Genomic DNA, 24,300 nt, shown 5'->3' on the forward strand with positions numbered 1-24,300 from the left:
AACTCGTCTATAGAATCTTAGCATTTGCAGAAAGGCCTGTAACACTGTTAGCATCAAAGATGGATACTTCTATAGTGCTTCAAAGTTTCTTCAAATTGATTTTAAAGTCACAGAATTAAAAGTTACATGATAAAAAGGGCAACTGAACCTAATATGATACTTAACCCATTTTACAAATAAGAGAATCAAGGCTTAAAATTGACTTACTCAAGGTCCCACCAATTATCAGAAGTAGTTCTCTTTCTCCTACCCTCAAAGCAGAGAGTGGTTCCCAAGGTCCGCTGCACACTGGATTACCCGGGACGCTTTAAACACTGCCTGGCTTCTGCTTCAAAATGTTCTGATTTAACTGCATTAGGTATGACCTGGGCAACAGGATTGTATTTAAAGCTCCCCAGGTGACTGCAACGTGCAGCCAAGTCTAGGAATGAATGAGTCAGGGTTAAGATCAGAATCTCTCAGGATGCTTTTGTCTATGAAATCATGCCTCACACATCATTCCTCAGCTTGTCAAAAGGGGTGTGTGTGTGAGAGAAAGAGACACAGGGACAGAGAGGCAGAAAGACCCACAGACTGTGTCTTGAGGGCAGGGAGGAAAGGTGGAATTCATGTATGTGTTCAGAGACATACATCTTGAAAAAGTTGCATAAGTGATTCTAATAAGGCTCACCTACCCCAAATGAAAACTAATCCCATCGTATTTTTCAAAATCATTCCTAAAAGCCAATTTGCCCTATTAATTTTCTCAGTAAACCTTTATTTCATCAATAATGAATGTGAATGGTCATTTTTAAAACTTAATGAGAAAAAAATTTACTGTATTTCCAAACACTAAGACTAGGTTGAGAATAAAAAGCATGAAACCTACTTGTCTGAGCAAGGTTAATCTTTAAAACTACTTCTGAATTATATACTGGAACATCAGGCTCTTTTGAATTCAAAAGAAGCTGTGAGTCTAGCCACAGTGAGAGTAGTTTTTAACCCACAGATTTAGAGTCTTGGCTGAATAAAAACATTCAGTGATTACGAGAGAAGTGCCAAAACTCAGGACTTTAAAGAGCAATGGGGCTCAGTTTTTGTTGAAATACGATTTGACCGAAACTAATATTATAAGAAAGTTACATTATTATGATTGTGAACTGGTTGTTTTTAATTAAAGTTAGAAGTCACTGACCATTTAAATAGCTAAAAAATAAAAAGCCTTGCACATTAAAAATTAAATTAAATTTATAAGCTAATTATATTTTTAAGACAGAAAAGTAAAATTAATGATAAGGATACTAATATTTTCAAGTAGCATTTCCCAAACTGTTCTGGAAAGTCAACATTCATATGCTAAGAAGACATTAGTTAATGTTCCATGGACAACCCCAAGGGAGGTAGGAAGGTCTGCATCCTGTTTGGTTTTTAATTCTCTCTCTTAAATAAACTTGAACATCCCCATGATTAGGGCGTTTTGAACTGTGCATCTCCAATTGTGGACTAGGGGCGTCCAGAAGTTGAGGAATAGTTTTCGTCATCGTAACACTGTTCATGTCTTCTTAAGTATAAGCCTGGCCACAGCCTTGTTTCTGAAACTTCATCTCTTTTTTTGTTCTCTGCTTTGATTGATACAGTGTGTTAGAGATACACATATATAAACAAAAATTTAAAAAAAACAAAAACAAAAATTAAATGCGTCTATTAAGTTAAAATCTCAGTTGAACAAATTTCATCTATGGAGAAATTAAGCTTGAGAGTATGCCCCTTAAAACTGTTTTGATATATTTTCCCCCTCTTTGGGGGAGAGGAAGGAGAAGTAAAATTTCCTACAGAAATATTGCAGGAAAAAAATGCACGGTGGGATAAATCTGACCAAGTCCAGTTAAATTTAACTGCAGATTCACTTCGGTGCCAGTAGGGGACAAGCTGTTCCTTCTTCTAATGGTAGCTTCCAAACTAGTATACATAGTTGTAGGACTCTCACAACTCATAAAGAAATAATTTTTTTCTAGAAACATACAATAAACAGGTACCTCTGTTTCTCATTATGTTCAACATTGTCTTAACAATAGAAATGAATCAAATGAGGTTTACATTTTTCCTGGGATTTCTCACTTGCTAACTGACTTTCCCTTCTATCATGTACTCTATGATTAACATGGAAACTGAAGACTCATATTGAGAGGTCCTTGAAACCAACATAGAGTTGACACCAGTTTCTTAACCTGATCACTGAAAAGGACAAACCAAACGAATGAAATTATGTATGGCGAGGATGCTTTCAGCATGAAGGGGGTCTGCCACTCAGCCTTGGCAACCTAGTTGTACTCACCATTTTATTGTGGTTCTAAGATTAGGCTGGCTGACTGTGCTGTCATCCAGGAATATGGTTGGGCATGAGCTATACTTTTTAGTAAGCTGCCCTGGAGATACCTGAAGGGGAAGGGAGATAGAAGAAAATGTCACAGTAAATTAAACCTATAAAAGTGTGTTTTTTCCTTGGTTAAAATGTCCAACGATAAAGCATTAAGATTTTCCTTATACTCCATGAACTGCTGAGTGTTGCATCACGTGCAGCTCCATGGGAAACCTCTGTACTCTAACTTCCACAGGCAAGATCTGAGAAATGTGGTATGAACTGCTGCTCTTGAAAAAGGACCCACAAATGAACCTGGAAAGCACCTATTATAAATTGCCTTTATAGTAATGAGAAAGCTTTTAGTAAGACTTCAGTGTTTCTTCCTTAAGCAACGAAATGCAGTCGAGATTTCTATTTCTATTCATTTACTACAATAAAATGCAATGCTTTATATAATATCGATGTGAGAGCATTTCATTGCAATAAATGAACGCCAATCATAAATGTATTAGTTTGGGAGACAGTGTGAGGAAACAAGTGTTTTTGAATCAGAGGCTGGGCATGCCAGGGCTGCTCTATCACTAGTGACCTGAAGGCCATAGATCTCTTTGAGCCTCAGTTTCCTTATCTGGAGGATGAAAGGGTATAGCTTTAAGATTCTCTCACAGCCAAGAAACAGACAAAGCAGCTCTGAGAATTTCACGGTTAAGTAAGACTGCCATTATATTACACAAGGGAGAGCCTCAGAGAATACTTTCCACTCATCTCACAGTTTTATTAATTCTACTCTACATGTTATCTGCCACTCATCATGCCACTCTGCTGCCTTGCGCATGCTGCTCTCTGCCTGCAGTGGCTTCTTCCTCCTCCTTGTCCCAGCAAGCTTGACCCCATCGACCTCCAGCAAACCTCAGCCAGCAGCCACACCACCAAACTTCTACCTTTCTGCACACTTACACCTCTGTTTCACCACCTGTTACATGGTCTCAACTGCTTGCCTGGTATCCCCCTCCTAAGTAAGCAAGCAAGCTCCTCCAGGTGACAGATTCTTACTGCTCCTCCTCCAGCTGCTGAGAACAGAATCTGAGACAAATTAGGAATCAAGAAGCATTTGACCAATTATTTAAGATCGATTACGACTGGAAGGTAAATCATGCTAATGATACACATTCAAACTATCTGCAGTGGTGCTGGTGAAAAAGAGCTTTGTCAGACCCTCAGGAGAATAAGCTATCTTTAAAACACTTTAGAAGTATCCATTTATTTGTGAAGAGCCCAAAACACAGCCATAGTCAAATACTAAAACAGCCTGAACTATGTGAGGACAATTCTCTTCCTTTAAGTAAAGGCCAATAATCAAATCCCAGTCACTGTCAGTAGCTCTGGGTAATAGCATTCTTTAATACCACAGAACACAAACAGTTTTAACACTTGGTTTAGTTGGTTTTTGTTTACTAATTCAGATGAGCCTTCCTTCCTTCTATTAAAATAAAGTAGTTTTCACCACGCTGTCACACTCTATCAGTGTCCTCCACAAACGCATCAAAGGTGAAACAAGGAGAAAATCTAGTCAATGTTTTTTTAAAATACAGAGCATTTAAATAAACATTGCCAGTAGCCAATAATAAGAACTATCCAAATGGGTGTATAAGCCACCGTTTTGCTTGTTTCAGGTATTTTATGGCAAGGCCACTTACTCCTTATTAACAAAAAGTTCTACACATAACATACCTGAAAAGTACCACTATTGGGAAGAATTTCTCCTTCAAGCTAGAAATGATTTAAACTGAAACTCATATATTCCTTAAGCCATCTGGTTAATGTGTAATTTTAGAATCTCAAAAGAGACACAGCATGAAAACTGTTCATTCAAATAGTTATATTCTAAATGAAGTTATCTTTTAAAAGGTCACCACTATTAAGAGTATGACACATTACACACAGTAAAAGTCAGTTCTGACTATAAAATCTATCTATGAGGGGAATAAAAATAGTAAGAAAATGCACCAAAATATAGACTAGTTTGTAGAGCTTTGGCTTTGGGTAACATTTATCCCGTTTTTCTCTATTAAAACTTTTTCTTTATTATGAATTATATCTGTTTATCTTTGGAAATATTAGTGCTGAAACGTTTAAGAAGTTTAATCAGACGTAGCCCTACAGACTATGGGTGTTCATTTAGTCTATCAGTAACCTACAGACTACTGGCTAGATCCTACCAAAGAAATAGTGAACACTTCTCCAGGCCTACTCCTGAAGCGATTCAAACTTTTGACATCTACTATTCACTAAAGGATGGCAGAATTAAAGCCTCTGAGCAAAGCCTGGATGTATTAGCTGCCAACAGGTTACTTTCCCCTCATCTCACTTTAAAATTTAAGGTAACTGTCCTTTATGATTAAAGCCTTATCATCACTGGCTCAAAACCTCAATAAACTACACTGACAAAGATTAATGATATAAAATGCAAATACAAAAATCAAACAGCAAAACCCACTCACTGATAGTTTAATGTTCAATGAAGAAGAGTATTTCCCTTCATTCAGAGCTAAGGACAGAACAGATGGACTTCTACAATCTTTACAAGAAGGGAAAAGGCTTACTTAGTAGACTTCAGGTTTAATGGCAAAGACTAGAAAATCACCATACTGGAAGACTAATAAGTAACAATCCCCCCCAAATCTTATCATTAAAAGTCAAGCACCTGTTGAAATTCTGCCTCCACCCAAGTGAATCTTCCCATCCTGCCTACTGCCTCTGAGTTTAACCCATCAAAAAAATTAAGCTGAAATTCACTTTTTTCTTCCCCTTTCCACAAGCTTTAGATGTGTTTATTAATAATTATTAAGACTTTAACTTAAAATTTTGTAATATTCTATGCATTAGCGTGGGGCTTCCCTGGTGGCTCAGTGGGTGAAGAATCCACCTGCCAATGCATGAGACGCAGGTTTGATCCCTCAATCAGGAAGATCCCCTGAAGAAGGAAATAGCAACCCACTCCAGTATTCTTGCCTGGAAAAGTCCATGAACAGGGGAGCCTGGTGGGATACAGTCCCTGGGGTTGCAAAAGAGTCATGTCTGACTTAGCAACAAAACAACAAGAAGTGCATTAGTGTAAACTACTCCATCCACATTACTGCACATTAATGGACAATGTGGCAGGATGAGTAGTTTGAACAGGATTCTTAATCAAGGCCTTAGTAGAAATGTACAGTATTTTAATTGTAGGTATAATAGAAGGTATTGTCTGAATCAGTATCATTAACTATACTGAATTAAAACTTTTAAACTTAGAATTTACATTCAAAGTATAAATCCAACTTTGAGTGGACCAACCACAAATCTACTTCTTTTCCCACCTTCTTTCAGAGATATCATCTCATTAGAATTAAAAGTATTTTTTTAAAAAAGCTGTACCCAAGACAGGATAAACTGCAGATGATTTTTGATGTTTGAAAGATGAAAAAATGAGATAAAGGAGTAGTAACTGACATGGCATAACAGAGGAAGCACAACCTTGGAACTACAGAGTGACTGGGCCCGGAACAACAAAACCAATCTGTCTTACAGAACCCAAGGCAGGTTCAAAATTCAGAGACGTGGTCGCCAAATCCGTGCAGTGAGGTCTATCAGTTAGCAAAGTGATGCTTCCAATTAGATCTTAACAGACAGTGAGGGACCATAACATGTTTGAGGGAAACCTCCAAGAAGTCACAGATCAAAGCAGGGAGAAGGAACTGATGGGAATGATAAAAATCCAGGAGCAAATAAAAACTTTAAAAAAAAATCTTCAACATCTACAGAAAGATGAGAAATTGCATCAGTGAAAAAAAAGAATGAAAGGATGGAAGAGAACTCTAAAAAATAAGGTAGACAAAACAATATATTCAATAGAAGGATTAGAGCAGAGTCAAGGAAACCTCCATGAAGTAGGACAAGAAGACAAAATGGAAAACAGAAGGGGAAAAAAATCTGTGCAGAAATATTGCTCTAAAATTTTCAACATCTAACAGGAATCCAAAAGAAAAAAATAGAAAATACCAAAGCAGCACACAAAAAAATTCACTAGAAGAAAAGATGTTCTGCATGTTTAAATGCCCCAATAGCGTGACAAGGTCTATACCAAACCATGTTATGAAATTTCAAAACTCCACAAAGACAGAGGGTACTACAAGTTTCCACAGGAGGAAGGAATGGAGAAAAGACTAACTTGGTAATATACAATGTATCAAATTCAATAGATTTAAGAGAAACACTGTAAATGAGAAGACAAGAGGGAAATGTCTCTAAAACTGCAAAAATTAGTTTCGACCTAGAATTTTACACTTTATCAAATAGAAGGAGTTTCACAGAGGCTAGGTCTTTATAAAATTTTTGCTCATGTGCCTTTTTCCAGGAAAATGTGCTCCAGTAAAACAGGACAGAGGGAAACAGAATCTAGGACATACGGGATCCAACACGAGAGAGCAGTGATGTGAGATCCCAGGTGACTTCACACAGATATCCCAGGAAAACAGGCACAGAGCCAGTCCAGGAATCATTAGTATGTAGGGGGTAGGAAGACAAAAGGTTGGCGACAAAAGGTTGGCGAAGAGTGTCTCCAAGAAGAAATGGAACAGATGTGGTTTTGTGGATGGTAAATATTTTTGATAGACATGTGACAAATGTTACAACATTTGGGGGAAAAGATAGCTGTTAGAAAACAGGCAAGTGAATATAGTCAGGAAATTAATTCCACAGAAAAAAAATGAAGAATGTGAAAACAGGGAGACTGGCCAGGGAGCTACTCAACTATGTTGGGCTGTGTGAGATCACGTTTGCTAGAAAAAGCAGAACTGGATTATCCTGAGAAGTGTGGAAGTGCTCAGATTTCATTAATATTGAAGAAGAAGAATGAAAGGTGCGTAAGGAGGTGGCACAGAGAACTATATGGCTCAGCAATGAACAACACTTGCTTAGTCATAATAATGTAAACAGGGATTCCGATTTAATAAAAACTGATGCATGTAAAGGGAACAGGAGGAGGGAAATAAAAGCTTTCACCTGTTGTGCCAAGAAGTCAATGGACGGTGCTAAAAATTAAATTACCTATTACACTTTTATTACTTTGGTTAAAAACTAAGATAAAAAATTTAAGGCAAAAGAATTTAAGGTAGATCTTTATGCTATAACCATATTATTGAAATTTAACTTAAATGTCAGGACCCTTAAAAAAAGAAAAGGGTACTACTAAGTCAAAAACCTTTCTGAATATACTTGATAATTAGGAACTAGAGATTCAGAAATTTTATAAATAAGAGGTTAATGCTAACAGTATTGGATCCATCATACTTTTTAGGAATCATGGCAGACATGCTTTTAATTAATCAAACTATTGATTTCTTAACTTTTCAACTATTTACTTACATGGTTTAAATGGTTGCTCTTCCTCTTTTCTTGCACTAAGAATAAAAAAAAATTAACTGATGAATTCTGATAAAACTACCATAGAAAAATAAGTCACTAATTATCTGATGGATTACCAATATACACAATGAGTTAAAATTTCATTCTGTTTTTTCAAATAATTTCCAACAAAATATATAATATATATATATAATATAATTCCCAGCAAAATGAATCCTATAAATAATATCTAAAAACTTAGTTTTACTATTTGACTAATACTAACAGATACTCTGTATTAGGTACAAATCAAAGACTCTCCATTTACAAAAGAAAAGGACAAAGCAAATTAGGCCAGCTGAGATATTTAGCTAATAAAAAAATTTACCAGCTGCACAGTATGTAGTATTTTCTAGTTCTACATGTACTTTCGTCACCAGGATTAACAGATGACAACTCTAAGTTCCAGTTTCTGGTCAAGCACCCGTGTCTCTGGAAGCATCCTGAACCACTTATTGGTCACCTACTCAAACACCCAACTTAAAAAATACAGGTTCTTTACACACTGGAAAGTAATCTATAAATTTTAACATACGTGCTGACCTCACTGAACATACATCGACAGGACATAGAACTGTTTTGCTCCAACAAAGGCCAGAAGAATATAAGCTCAAAGAGGGTCTTAGGCCAAACACTTTCCCATGGCATCACAAGCACGAATTCCTTTAGACTGAGGAGAGACAAGGGCATGGGATAGTGTTTCTTTTACTCTCTCCACCGTCTCTCTACAGTGTGAGCAGCTCATGAGTCTGGAAAAGACTGAGAAATACAGTAATCCTAACTAAAAATAATTGCCTCAAGGCGAAGTACACACACTTTAAGAAAATGCAAACTAGAAACCCCAGGAGCTCCCAGGTTGGAGAACATGTGGTACACTCTGGGCCCTGCCCCCATGCCTGGCCCTCTTCCGTCTGGCTGTTCCTGAGACAGACCCTTTGATAAAAACCAGTAATCTAATGAAAATAAAAGAGGAAAAGAACCCTCTATTTTTTACTGTGCTGTATTACTTCAAATATTATAGAACGTTCACTTCTGGTATTCCTGTTCTCATAAACAACCGAAAAACCTGATCATATATGGCTTTTTAGCAAATAAACTAGGATTTAACATATATTAAGGAAGACAAGCAGGAGTGCAAAAACTTCTGATTCTCATCTTAAAACAAGCAGGACACTAGAAATTTACACAAGGTTTCCCATACTGAGGATAACCTTCTGGAAAATCCCATATGGCAGGCACATTGGTCTGATTACCCTGACCCAGCACTACATCAGGATGAAAGAACTTTGAAGAGCTAAAAGTTCTTATAAGAACTTTTAAAAGAACTTAAAAATTCACATGAATCTGGATGTGAGAGAGGTTCACCCGGTTGAGCACTGTGTAAAATGGTGCCGAAATCACAAGCCTCGACTCCCGTACATAACAACTGATTATGCAAACCTAACTGTGACCTAAACCGTGTCATTCATCTTTAACTCATGTGCTCTTGGAGCGAAAGGAAAAGGATAAAGTAGCATGGAAAAACAGACCACAACTAAATCATGTGGCAAGCTGACTACTGATAAAGAAATAGCAAAGTGTATAAACAGATGGTCTAGGTGTTTCTCCTCATTAAAACAGTGACACCTAAATGAAAAATGTATCATCACATATTAAAATAAAACATCACATATTAAAATATTATCACATATGAAAAAAAAAATATTTAAACCATTCTAAGTGCTTTTCTGTATCTTCCTATAATACACAAAACAAAAACAGTTTTCAATCTTTTTCTCAGGGGGGGAAAACACTGTCTTACCATCCGTTTGAGATTTGCTCAGGAAAATTGTGCTTGCCCTTGGGTGGTCAGAAGGGTTTGATTCCAAAGCTAAGTCTGCACAGGAAAAAGAGAAAAAGGTGTGACAATTTAGTTGAGTAGAAAAAGACATGACTTTTAAAACAGCTACACGCTGATTTTAATCAAGTTTAATAGTCTTAAGAAGAGCATTTAGTAATGACAAGAAGGAAACTGTAGTAAAGGCAACAATACAAAAATTCTATTGGGAAACAGAAAAATTGTAGAAAGTCTCCATATATAGTGGAATAAAACCAGGGCTATGTCTTAGGCTTTTTTTTTTTTAACTTGCACCTAATCTATGCCACTTTTAGGCGAATCATGTATGTGATTCCCCTCCTACGTATTGATTAAAAATTCAGTCACCTCTCTTTAAGCTGATATTACTAGCACATTTCAGGAAGTCTCAAGCAGCAAGTTACGCTGTAGTCAATTACTATCAGATACCAGCTCAATCAATCAAATATGCTATAACCAAATGAGCTGCTTTTGGCAAACGTTCTTCAGACAATCTAATGGCTAATTCCAACTACACTCAACAAACGAACTCATTCAGTTGGCTGCCGTTTATCTAGGGGCTATTCATCATGGCAGATTTAAGAGGATTACATAAGAGTTCAATGTTCTGATCCATAGGAACACTTCCAGGATAGTGAGTTTTAACTTTGCCCTCTATTTCCAAAGCTAAACTCTCACTTCTTCCTTTCATGCTGCATGATTAATAGAGGGCTTCAGTAAGAGTACTTCCTGGAGCACATCAAAGGGCTGCTTGAAAAAAATTTTGCCCATACCTACGTAAAAAAGGTGGGTCTGCTGGCAGTTCACCTTGCACCAAGGTGGGACAGTCTTCTATTTAGGCAGAAATATCAAGCAAGCACAAGCTGCCATGCTGGACAGTAAGGCTGTTGTTTAAAACAAACATAAAAGCCCTATGGGCAGTTACTTAGTGAAGTCCACCTCAAACCAATTAAACAATCTTTTAAGAAACTGGACCAAGATGTTTAAAGAGCAACAGTTAAGGCAGCATTTCCCAAACCACATTAATAATTGGCCTATTTTTAAAGGGGACTTTGGTGGTCAACGTGATTTACACATTATCGCTGAGAATCAAAAGAATATATACATTGATATATTAAAAACTAACCATGTGTTCCCCATCCCGTATGGCAAAAACTACTACAATATTGTAAAGTAATTAGCCTCCAACCAATAAAAATAAATGAAAGAAAAAATAAATAAAAACTAACCAGTCCCATAGTGAATTCTGTCTGACCCAGCATTTCACAAATGTTATCTACCTAGAATCCTTTTCTTCCCCAAAGAAAGAATTTTGCATGAACAGTAATTTGGGACTTCCTGGTTTAATGGGAATTTAATTGTTACTGCCAGCACTAGAAATTTACATAGCTAAACCGACTGCTTTGTTCTTTGTGAAAATTCCTTCACTGCATTTGGAGTTTATTAAGCTGTTTTTGGAGAAAATATTCTACTCAACAATTTTATGTAAAAGACCCATAAAATTGTTTTAAAGTTTTTTCCCCCCTACATATTTGAAAAGTGGGACACTGGGAAAATAAATTATTTCAGCTATACACAAAGTTGACAGGCACAGACTTTCGACCTAAGGCTTCTGAAAGGATTCATGACTACTTACCTGTACCAGAAAGTAAACAGACTACACTGGAATCTAAAAAATAAGCAGAAATGCTTGCAAAGTAGCCATATGGAATGGTAAAATTTAACAAGAGTCAATGGAAGTCCAGGAAAAATAAGTGTCGGGATCAAAGAGAAGCAAGCTTTAACACACACACACACACACCCCTGCCAAACCAGGGTGTGTTACAGGTATGCTGTAAAGCAAGCTTTCACACACACACACACACACACACACACACACACACACACACACACACCCAGGGTGTGTTACAGGTATGCTATGATGTGCTACTACGGATCTATATACAGAAAGCAAGAAGGCTGGGATAAAAGAAATGACAACATGCAGGAAAACAGTAAACTTGCCCAAGTGATCAGAAAAGAGCTGGCACTCCCCCTACCCTACCCTAGAGGTTTCAAGGGTGGGCACATGACCCAGAACTGACTGATAGATCACAGCTTTCCTGGAACTTCCCAAGAAGCAGAAGAAGGCAGAGCGGTGCCCTAGGACCCTTAGCTAGTCTGGGGCTGCTGGACACTCCTCTTGCCATCATGAGGGGAAAGGCTTTTCAGGAGAGATCAATAGAGGACAGCAGAACTGAGATAGGCTGTGAGGTCATTGAACTCCTGGGTCAAGTGCTGCTTAATTTACTCATTCAACTCCAGTTATATAAAAGTCAATATATATATTTTTTAATTTAAGCTATTCTGAGACATTTTCTCAAACTTGCAACTGAAAGAGACCTGGTTAACCAGCAGTACTGATGATCACAATGAAGGTGGGGAAAGGTAAAAGTCACTTGCTCATTCCTTTAACAAATGTCATGAACAAAAATTTGCATGAGCCAAAATGACCCTATTTAAAAACTAACCCACAGACTTACAACCCTTACTTTTAGTTGTTTTCCTTATACATTAGAAAAAGCTCTAATTAGTGTATAATTTATGTCTTCTTGTTACTAACAACCCTTCTGCATCTGACTGTTGCATATTTACTGTTTAATGAATACACAACAGCCCATCAAGCGTTATTCCTGTGCTGGACTTAGCCAATCCCCTATTGCTGGGGTTTAGGTACTTACAACGTTCTATTCTTTGATGAGGAAACTTTTCATCTATTGTTATACAGCTTTTTAAATAAATAATGGTTTTATCTCCTTAGCAAAGATCTTCAAAAGTGGGATGTCTAAGCCAAAAGGTTAGATCATTTTCATGGCTCAAGGTACAGTGCTAAACTGCTTCCTGAAGAAGGTGGGGCACCACATTAATGTATAACACTACCAATCATGACAGTTTTAGTTCTGACCCCTGCTCTGTACAGTTGAGAGGCGGGGGGGAAGTCCTACTAATATAAATAAGGAACAGCACTGTAGATCTAATCTGTATTTCTTTCGATTACACAGTTTTTACTACTTTCCCATAATTATCAGCATCATTTCCACTTTGGTGAGCCGCCTATCATTCATACATACTAAACATACCAGGGCCTTACTGCTGTCAATTTGCATGAGGTTTTCAGAAAATATTAATCTTCTGTTTACAGCCTATATAACAATTTTCTATACAACTTGCACTTTTTGCCAGTGAAAACTACATCACTATTTTATAATAGACTTGACAGGTAAGCCATTAGACAGTAAACTCATACATACACACAATATTTCTGCACACTCCATTAACTGTTTTGCCAAGAGTCTAAGGAGACGATGAAAAAAATCTACCGTACTCTTCACTGTCACAAAGGTAAGACTGTCAACTCTGAAGCAAAGCATTACCACCCACACTTCCCCTCATCCCCTCTCCCACAAGCACACACAGTAATGTTAGAGGTATTTTGAGAAATTACTGTGCATTTTATATGTGAATTCTTCCTAAAATTACTTCTCTAGCAATCTTTAAGAATGTTTTAACCCAGGAGAAATATTCTTGAGCTTATGATTAGGGGTTATCATTAAAGTTATATTTTAAGACCCATTACTTTTATATTACCAATTTAAATTGCAACTTATTTGACAGCATGATAGACTTATGTGGAAAAAGGATGACTAAAAAAATTTAAGTTCGGGTCTTAATATAAACACTCCCAGGAGGAAACCTGTAAAATACCAGGTCACTGAACATTACTTTTCCTCCAACCTAACATTCTATCAATCGTGAGATCCATCTCAATTGTAGATGTTAAAAATATGAAAATAAAGGCAACTTAGGACAAACAAGATGCATTACTGAAGCCTAAAAGTGTTAAAATTATGCTGTCAAACTGTCAATAAATGATTTTTCCCTGTCAAAATATCAGAGAGAGGGTAGTGACCAAGAAATCATCTGACAGGAGGAGACTAATGCCAACATACTGACTTCAGTTCAGTTCAGTTTAGTCGAGTCCGACTCTTTGCGACCCCATGAATCGCAGCATGCCAGGCCTCCCTGTCCACCACCAACTCCCGGAGTCCACCCAAACCCATGTCCATTGTGCCGGTGATTCCATCCAACCATCTCATCCTCTGTCGTCCCCTTCTCTGCCTGCCCTCAATCTTTCCCAACATCAGGGTCTTTTCAAATGAGTCAGCTCTCCGCATCAGGTGGCCAGAGTATTGGAGTTTCACCTTCAACATCAGTCCTTCCAATGAACATCCAGGACTCATCTCCTTTAGGATGGACTGGTTGGATCTCCTTGCAGTTCAAGGGACTCTCAGGAGTCTTCTCCAACACCACAGTTCAAAAGCATCAATTCTTTGGTGCTCAGCTTTCTGTATAGTCCAACTCTCACATCCATACATGACCACTGAAAAACCATGGCTTTGACTACATGGACCTTTATTGGCAGAGTAACGTCTCTGCTTTTTAGTATGCTGTCTAGGTTGGTCATCACTTTTCTTCTAAGGAGCAAGCGTCTTTTAATTTCATGGCTGCAATCACCATCCGCAGTGATTTTGGAGCCCAGAAAAATAAAGTTAGCCACTGTTTCCACATCTATTTGCCATGAAGTGATGGGACTGTATGCAATGATCTTAGTTTTCTGAATGTTGAGCTTTAAGCCAACTTTTTCACTCTCCTCTTTCACTTTCACCTTCATCAAGAGGCCCTTTAGTTCTTCTTCACTTAATATATTGCAATTAAACAGGACTGTCAGCATTTTCTGGGCCAACTTCTGGGCTCCAGTTTACTTAAAGGTTTACTCCATTTACTGAACTGCCCTATCACCCCTAGTAGTACAGTATATTAGTTTTATGGCTAATAATACATTTCATGGCTTACAGTCATCCGGTGATTTCATCTGAGTCCACACTTTACACCCTAGCCAAGCGGTTCTTGCCAGCAGATGCTGACCTGGGCTGTCTCACTGGAGGGCACACAGCATGCTCCTGCAACCCCCTCAACTGACCTGCTTCCCCAGTTTCTGACCAACCTGGCTTCCAAACTGCTTCTCAACTTGCCTCTAACTTGGTTCTCAGTCCTGCCTTACTTTAATCCTCAATCAAATGCTGTAATGATGATGACCAAGAGATGATATACAGGTAAGTATACCTGGCTTTATGTATTTCTAAAGAGTACTTAGCTCGGGCTTCTTGGACTTTTAAGAACCTTTCTGGGTTGCAAGCTACGGTGATTTCATTTCACATCATACAATGTTACTGTTTTAACTCTTCAAGTTTTATTACTTTAATACCCTAAAAATAAACAATTTTTCTAAAAGGGGCGAGAAAAAAGGTAGTATTTCAAAGCAGAGCACAAAATGACATCAATAAATTTTATCCCTATATGTCATGTATATGGAATTTACAGTCCTGATCTATCAAGGTTTTAAAAATGAGTAAAACCTTGGACAATTCTATACCTCAGAGAAGAATCCCTACACTGCCTAACTCAGAACATGATAAGAATCAAATGAAATTCAAGAGCAATCCATACACTATAGCTTCACTGAGTTACACAAGCCCCTTCACCATGACAAGGCTGCAATCCATGAGGGGATATACTATATAAAGCATAATAAATGACACATCACAGCTTTCACAAATTAACTCAAAAGCCAAAAGTGAACATTTAGCATTTCATAGGAAAATTGATGTCCACTTATCACCCTCAGCCAAATAACATCTTAAATAAATAGTGCTTTGCTGTTGTTCAGTCACTAAGTTGTGTCTGACTTTGCAACTCCATGGACTGCAGCACGCCAGGCTTCCCAGTCCTACACGATTCTGTCTGTGCAAACTCATGTCATTGAGTCAGGCCACCCACTAAAGGAAAGAGGATAAGAGTACCCAAGGGCAAGCATTTCTCCTAGTGTTCTTCCTTTTTCTTCTTTAATAAGCAAATACATATCATTTCTCCTGCTTCTATCATGGAGATTAGTGTATATTTTATCCCCATTTTTTTTTTTCAGGTTAACATCCCCTGGAGATGAAGTCATTAACAGTGGAGAGAGCTCCTTCACAGCTCAATTCTTCAGTGTCTGGATGTGCTAGTTTACCAGTCTCTTACTGGACATCTGAATTATTTCCAGTATTTTGCTACTGAAGATAATGCAACATATGCAGCCTATACCTTCAGAATAAATTCCTTTAGTAGGATCTCTGGATTAAGTGAGACTGTGCAAACTTCCCCTTCAAGGGTTGACCAATTTCCCATTTTTACCAGCAATATATGAATGTAACTTTCTTCAGCATCACCAAAGAATGCAGTGCCAAGTTTCTGAATTTTCTCCCAACACAAGCTACAGTAGTTGTATTTTCATTTCTCTTATGTGTGAGGATATGCTTAAAAGCCATCTGCATTTCTTTTTCTGTGACTTATCCCATTCATATTGTTGTTAGCCTACTTTTAGATTCACTGTTTCTTCAAGTCAGCCTATTTTAGGCCCTTATTAATGTTGCTTTTTTGTTCAAACCACTGTTAGCTCTCAGCTGAGTGACTACATCAGCCTCCTAGCTTGTCTCCCTGCTTCATTCTACCCCTGCCCACGTTAGAGTAGCTCGTCTGATCTCCCTCCCCTCTCCCCACATCTCCTTCCCCTTCTTTAAGAATTATCACCATTCCCTTGCATATAACCTTTCAATGGTTTCCCATTACAATTAGACTAAAATCCGTATTTTTTCTTGTCAAGGTCTACTAGACACAAGGCCTTAACCCTCTGATATTCCTCCTGGCATTCTTTCACTCAGCTGCAGCCACCCTCTTTCTGTCCTCTGCCTACACCGAGCATATTTCCTTCTGAGGACCTCACACGGCTCCCCCTCACTCCTAGGATGCTCACTGTCACTTAAGGACACCACACCCAGTAACACTGCCCCCTCCCCACTCCATGACCATCATTTTCTTTCTTCTCAGTGTCTCGCTACTTGCCATTATTCCTGTGTCAACAGGCCCCAGGTACCTCTAGGAAGTAAAGACCAGAGTTAGGGTTTGGGTTTTGTCAGTAAAACCTCTGTTTGTCCTGCCCCTAAATGGTGCCCAATAGTCATCCATTTCAGTGTACCCCAAATCATTTATGCTTCTCCCAATTTTCCTTCATCATCTAAGATTTCTTCCCTTTGATGTGTCTGTCACCCAAGACCAGCATTAATTTCAGATATCTTTGAGTGGTAGTTTAGTTACTCAGACTCAAAGACACCGACAGGTTACCAAGACCCACAAAAACCTAAGAGAGGAAATCTACTGTTCAGTGAAAAATCAATGGTAACTTTAATTTGAGCAAAGAACATTTAATGTTAAAATACCTTAACTACAAAATGACTCACCCTATGAATTTAATTAAGTCGTAAGACAAAGCCATAAGACCAGAATTCTACAGGGAAGTACGATACATCACTTTTTATGTCTGTGCCCAGATTAAAGCAATATGATGAGATTATAAAAGACAACCATAAAGGGTGGGTAAATGAATGATGCTCCAACCATTAAACAGGTGGTAAAAAGCAGACTGCACAGCTACATGCAGCTGCGTGGAAATACATCCTGGAGCATGCTTCAGGTGTCAGCACGGTTCCAGGAGCTTCCCGTCTTCACTTTACAAGAGAAAGTTACAACGTGGCACACAAAGAACAATCTCATACAATAAACACAACATTCTGTTTATTCGCATACAAAAGGTTCAGGAAGAACCAACACCAAAATATTAATGAAAATTCTGGATATTCTGAGTATGAGTGAATGACTTTTTAGTATTTTGCAAACCTTTTACCTCAAATGTTTATTGTTATCAAAAAAAGTTAAAAAAAAAAAAAAGTGTTTATAATATCTACTGAAAGGAGGAAAAACCTGTTGCTCAGAGGTTTTCCCCCATTACGTTGTCAATTCCTTCCCTACCCACTCCTTGGAGGATGGAAGGAAGGAATCACTTGAGAGAGCAGCTTGCACCAGAGAATGAGCAAAGTTCCTAAGAGGAGAATATAAAGGCTGTTTGAAAAGCTGATGCATAATAATAAAATCCGGTAACAGGACCTCAGCACCTTATTTTCTATTATTGACACGAACATCAGCTACATTAGATACACTGTGAAAGGCAAGATAGCGACAAAATTCTTTTGAGTCTATCTGATATTTATACTAGGTTCTTAGGAGTTAACTGAAACAGCTTGAAGAAATCATGTTCTTCTCAAAGGTTTCTGAAGAAAAAAACACAGCATCATTTATGTTTGGTTTTGTCTAAGTAACCAAATAATTCTTCATTGCAGAAAAGCCAAAATGTTTTATATCAATGCAGGTATTTCTCAGTTTCTAGGGAAACTGATATAAAATTGTCTGAAATAAAAACATTAAGAGCAAACTTCCAATGTGCTTGCACTTTACATTCGTGTTCTGACCTCGTATCTATGGAAACTTAATAATAGGCAAATGCTGAAATTGAGGTTTCTCTCATCACTTTATTGAATGCCAAAAAAGAGAGACAAATTTAAGTAAAATTTTAACAATCATGTCAAACATAAAAAGGTAAATTCTGTGCTCATGAACTCTCTTTTTCTAGTTCCCGACTCAGCACTCCCCCTCACTAAATGCTTCGTACCTTACCTGCCCGCTTACCGGTTTCTCCTAATGTCCCTCTGTCCAGGGCATTCTCGGCTTCAATTGGAGTCAGCAGAACAAACTCTTTAAAATATACCAACATGTTTACCTGACTGGTAAATTGAGGCTATTTCACGACTTCTTTTATTCCTATCCATTGTAATAAATGTACAGACACAGAATGGAGAGGTATGTGTTGCTTCTGAGTTGTGAACAACAAACTCAAATGGAAATAACCAAACTGAAGTTGAGTTAGGCCTATCTTATGGATAAATTATAAAATAAAAAGTGCATTCCAAACTTTTTTTTAAGCACCCAACAACTGAATTTGGTGCATCTACCATTCTCAAGTCTGTCTCTTCTGTCAGTAGCTATGTTACACAGTTATTTCAGAGCTCTAAGTCTTGGCTTCTTCATTGGCATCACAGGGAGAATATTCACAGGCCTTATTTATAGATGGAAGGGTCAGGTGAAATACACCCGAAAATACGTTGTAAATCATAAAAGAATCATACAGAAGTCCAACTTTGGTCTCCCTACACTAGCCTACTACTGTTTTTTAAAATCACTTAGAGGCTTACCTTATAGCAACAAGCTGAGCGGTTTTCACAGGTATGCACAAGCTTTGTTTTTAAAGCTACAATTAATTTACATAATTTGTTCTTTCACAGGATCTGACTATTCTGAAAAGGGGAGTACTTTCCACTTACAAAGCCATGTCCATCATATGGGTGAGTTCACAGGCTTACCTATCCTAACTTTGAAACAAATTAAGTAAACCCAAATAAAATTTAAATAGAAGAGCTATAAGACATATCCTTTATGAAATAAAGAAATACTCTCTGGCATTTAAATGAAACAAGTGGGCCAGTGGGGCTTTAACATCTTCAGGGCACAATGTTTTCTACTTTAAAGAACACAGTCTTTATTAATGAGCCACAGTGTTATCCAGAATCTTTTTTTTTTTTAAAACCTAGAGCCGTCCAGTTTCAGAATTCTAGAGGAAAAAAAAAATCAAACATTTCCTCTCCTCTCTCTCCTCTTCTCCATGACAACCCACCCCCACCCCCAGCCACTTCGTCTTCAGAATTTTACCTGAACATTATAAAAGTTGAATAGGATTCCACTGGCAGGAGGGGGTTGGAAGGAGAGGTAGCCATGGAGACAACTTTCCTGCAGGATCTGCCATCTTAACTGCCAAATCTTTGTATTACAAATTAAAGTCTGAATTTCTTTTTTCTCCTTTGAAACTTTTGACCAACAGTCTCAGGAACCACCCCCAATCCTCCCTTAGAAGAGGCAACATGCAAGTGAAGTTGGTTAAAGCTGGGGAGCTGAAGACATTTTTGTGTCAAAGTGGGAATCTTAATCAGAGCTCCGTGGGATAGTCTTTGGGTAAAAACAACAACCACCACAAAACTATTCCCTGCAGCTTTGCAGTAACGTTTCACACCGTTCAGTTATTTTAAGACCCCCTCTAACCTTTTTCTTTCTTATCGTTTTCAAATTATAGTTAGAATAAGGTCGCTTCAATCAGGACAACTCTAGACAGAATATTACTTAACACCACACTAACTCTGTCGATATCAGTTTTGATTTTAAATAACAAACCCTAAAATCTGTCTTAATTGTCCCGAGTATCAACTATCCTAACGAGTGGAAGTGTATCTAGATCCTTACCTCGTTCCTTCTCTTAGGTACCATCTGAATAGGTAAGGATAGGAAGATGGGATGGATATCGCCGAAGTTGGGAGTATTTAAGTTTTCATTGAGAAAAGAGAGAATACATCAGAAAGTCTTTACAAAGTCCCACAAGATGTTAAATAGAATCACGAACAGAAGCCACAGACTTGAGGGTCTTGGGTCGGGTTGCGAAAAGGGAATGGGGAAGAATTGGGCGTTCGGGTAGAGAAGAGGGAGAAAGACTGGCCGGACGCGACGGAGAAAGAATAAGGGGTGGGGACGCCAGGCAGGGCCAGCCTCCGTCCTTGGTGCCCAGCCCCGAGAGAGCCAACTCCAGGCAGGAAGGAGCCCTAGGCGGCGGCTCCCTCCCGGGGGACCTGGGGGTCGGCGGAGGCCAAAGGTAAGCCCGAGAGCAGACGGCGCCGGCCCCGCGAGGGGCGAGGCGCGCCGGCCGCTTCCTTACCTTCGGGCATCTCCCGGTCGCTGATGTGCTGCAGGTGGCGGCCTTCACCCGCTCGGAAATCCACCTCGGTGGGTTCCACGGCAGCCGGCGCCGGTGCTACGGCCACCGCGTCTCCGGCCGCCGCCTCGTAGACCTCAGACTCGTAGTCTGGCTCCTCCGGCCCCGCGCGCCGGCCCAACTTGGGGCTGGCATTGGGGCACACGCAACAAGTCAGCGTGTTCCCCATGGGGCGCCTCCGCTCCTCGCCGCCGTCGCCTCCGCTCGGCCCCGGACTCCGCCAAGCTCAGAGGCCGCCCCTCCCCCAACAATGGCGCGGCGGGCACCGGCAGACCCGGGCTATGCCGGGGCTGCGCCGCACATGGAGACGCGGCCTCGCCTGCCTCTCTCCTGTCCGCCCCGCCGCCGGGCCCGGGGCAGGGCTCCGGGCCCGGCCGCAGCCGCGCTGTCTCGCCGCCGCCGCCTCCCCGGAGTCAACCAGTCTGTGAAGGCGGCGACCAGCGCGGCTTATTTAAAAGGGGTGGGGACCCGACAAGCGCTGAGACGCACAGCCACTGCCGGGAGAGAGCGCGGCCGGAGCTCCTCCTCCTTCCGCCGCCGCCTCCCGACTGAAAGCCGCTCGCCTGGCTGGCCCTTGCCAACCGGAACGCGTCCTTCGGTTACCTGGTTACGACGGACCAATCACACACAGAGTTTCCTCCCAGCGCCCGCCTCAGAGAGCAGGCACGTGACTCACAATGCCCCGCCCCCGCCCCGCGACTGCTCCGCCCCTCGAGTGGCGCGCCCAGGACTCCTCGTGCGGCCCTCGGAGCTTTCCGTGTCCTTCGGGAAGCATTGCGGGAGTTTGTGAATCGAAGCTAGAGAGTCAGTGGACTCTATAGAAGGTTTGTTAGTAAAGAGTCAGTTCCGTTAAGCAACTCGGTTTCACCGGGTCTGACAGCTGACTCATTTGATGCATTCCTCAACGAACTTAGTTACACCCGAATTGTTGACAGTTTTTTGTAACTAAATGCTCCTCTCAAATTGACTTCTAAAGAGTGTTAGTTTCCGCCTTCAGTTTAACCATAGCAATCCCCCGGGTCCTCAATAAAGAGCTGTGTCCGTGTCTTGAATGAGACTCGAGGACGCGTCACCCCCATCTTCCTCATCGGTAAATTAGGGACCGAACGCCTCCCTCCCAAATCTGAAACGCTGGGATTCAGCAACTCGATTTTCTCGCTGTTTCTCTCTTCCACGGCACGAGTCTCCAGGTTTCCCTACTTTCACCGGTCACATAAAGCATAAAGCACGATTTTCTCATACAAAACTGAAGAGTCGCAAAGTGAAGTACCACGGTTTTGATTTAATGAAGGTGATGGTAAAGATATGTTCCCAAGGTCACATGATTGCTCAGGGGTATGGCCAGGATTTGGTCTCCGATTGTTTGGATCCGCAAAGGCACCTTATTGGGATTATAAGAAAATAAAGGTAGAAGTCAAGTTTGATTGGAAGTGGCATAGGATTTTCTCTAAGGGAGAACAATTTTTTGAAGTGGATTTTAAAATTCTTTCCCTTCGTTTAACATTGGTTAGTCCCTCCCACTTTCTAGGCACTGTGTTCCTGCAATAGCCCTGCCCTCGATGAGCTCCGTCAGGCACATGAGAAAACAAAGGCTTAGAAAGTCCAGTCGTCTGAGGTCACTCACCCTGCTGCCAAGTACTTGAACCTGAAATTCAAACCTAGATCTGTCTAACCCCAAAGTAGGTTCTGGGGTAAAGAGCTTGATTTCCCCCCCCCCCACCCCCCCCCCCCCCCCCCCCCCCCCCCCCCGCCACCCAGAAACATGAAAGCCTTTGAATGTTGTGACGTTAAGGAGTCACAATCAGGTGGTTTCTAGCGAGGTCACTCTGGACAATAAGGAGGATTGATGTTAGAAACAAGAGCAATGAAGAGACTTTATATTCATCTAAGAGCGGAGTGAGAGTTTAAACTGAAGGCAGTGGCAGAGACTGGTGTGGTGGGAAAGGATTTGCGGTCATTTGGTGACTAGATACGGAGCAAGAGGGGGAAAAGAGAGGCAAAAATGGCTGCTAGGGTTCTGACTTAGGGAACTGGGGAGAGCACAGTGACTTTTTCCTAGATAGTGCAGAAAGAGGAAGAGGTTTGAGGAGGAAGATCATTTGGGGCTCTGTTAAGGAGAGCATGGAATTAGAGCTCTCCAGTTGAAAGTTAGATGTAAACTTCTGTAGGCCAAGTCCATTTCGTGATACCCCATCTTATGTTTCTGAAAATAACACATACTAAATCAATTTTAAAATGTAGTTGGGGAAATCCCCTAACGCTGTGCTGACAGTTAAGACTATAATATTTTTCATGGAGCAAATTGGAATCTATGGTTTTAGTAAATGACATGTCCTATGTAAACTAAAACTGTTAAATGAGAACAATATTAAAATTGTCATTGGAGTACATACAAAGTAGTTGAAGCCATGGGTGTAGAAGTAATTGCCTCGAGAAGACATGTATAATAAGGAAAGGAATGAAGGGAGGGAGAGAGGGAACTTGAAAAATAGGGAAATTTAAATGGCATTTAAGTAAACCTGCCAAAGGGAGAAGTGGAAATCAAGGGACCTGTGTATTAATCAGAAATGGCTGATCAGCTGAGTTCCATGAGGGTAGAAATCACATCTGCTCTTTTCTGGAACAGAGCACCTAGCACAGTACCTGGCCAGTAGAAGCTCTAATTTGTAATTCCCTAAACAGAGTCCAGTGTTGTCCAGAGGGCAGGAAAGTTACAAATACCACTGACCGTGGTACATGGGTAACTGAGGATGGGTGCAAACTGGAAGGCAAGCAGTGAGTAAAAGAAATAAATAGGAGGTGATAAAGTGGAGACAAGGATTTTCTTCCCAAACATTTGACTGAGAAGAGAGATGTGCCAGTCATTAGAAGGAAATGTGCAGTTAATAATTTTTTAAGATGGAAAAAAATGTGAGTATATTTATATGTTAAAGGGTATGAGCCGATGGAGAAAAAAGGAGTTTGAGGTTAGAGGAGATGGGAAAATTGACAGAGCAAGGTCCTCAAGAAGGCAGAAGTGGATGTCCTCCAGGGCAGACATAGATTAGCTTTGGATTGAGAGAAAAGCAAGGAAGGAAACAGGACCTGGGTGACAGATGCATCTTCTGGGTCTGTCAGAATAGAGACATTTCTGATAGAGAAGATGTTTAAGAAGAGCTCATCTGATGACCTCTATTTTTCTCTGTTATAATAGGCTTCTGTTTGGAAAGCTACTCCAGGAAAGTGAGGATAATGTGTAAAGAAGTTTAAACATTAGAAAAGCTTGATATACCTAATAAAAAGAAAATGATAGCTTCCCTCAAAATCAGAAAAGTTGAAAATAAATTTGAGCAAAAAACCAAGGAGCTAGGGTATAAAACAGGTATGTCACAAAAGTGAATGATGGGAACATTTGTTCCTCCAAATAGTAAAAAGCAATAGCAACAACTTTCAAGGGGGAAGAGTTTTTAAAAAATTAAGGAATTACATGTAATTGCCAAAAATGTGAACTTTTACAAACCCTTTCATCACACATAAGACCAAAAGGAAAGGAAAAAAACCCAGAGGGAGTATTCTCCTTTGTTAAAAGGATACCAGGATGGAAAGGTCACCTCAAAAATCAAGGAAGCAAAGATGATTAATATTTAATTGTTTAAAAGATATAAGTAAGGTTTGGATACAAAAACAGGCAATATATTGAAATGTGGGAAACCATGGTAGAATGGGAAAGGATTCAAGGAAGTTCAGTTTCAGTGAACAACTTCTCGTTAAATGCTTAGGACCTAGTGACTACATTCCATGACAATAATAATATTGTCTGAAGTCCTAGGAATGTCA

At 39.8% G+C, this 24,300-nt stretch overlaps 1 protein-coding gene across 2 annotated transcripts in view; it reads right to left on the reverse strand.

Moving 5' to 3' along the window:
- LOC133051054 (cyclin-Y-like protein 1) overlaps nt 1-20,818 on the reverse strand; it is a 35,452-nt gene extending 14,634 nt beyond the window's left edge. Inside the window, exons 1-4 of one of the 2 annotated variants that reach the window (XM_061135424.1) lie at nt 20,428-20,818; nt 9,588-9,662; nt 7,748-7,782; nt 2,315-2,415 (exon numbers count right to left, since the gene is read on the reverse strand). In XM_061135424.1, coding sequence (XP_060991407.1) covers nt 2,315-2,415; nt 7,748-7,782; nt 9,588-9,662; nt 20,428-20,653 — 437 coding nt within the window. In that variant the 5' untranslated portion in view covers nt 20,654-20,818. The remainder of the gene's footprint in view (nt 1-2,314; nt 2,416-7,747; nt 7,783-9,587; nt 9,663-20,427) is intronic. The other variant, XM_061135425.1, reaches the window with a different exon arrangement.
- Between the last annotated feature and the right edge of the window lie 3,482 nt (nt 20,819-24,300).

Source organism: Dama dama, chromosome 33, assembly GCF_033118175.1.
Source record: "Dama dama isolate Ldn47 chromosome 33, ASM3311817v1, whole genome shotgun sequence".
Taxonomy (NCBI): domain Eukaryota; kingdom Metazoa; phylum Chordata; class Mammalia; order Artiodactyla; family Cervidae; genus Dama; species Dama dama.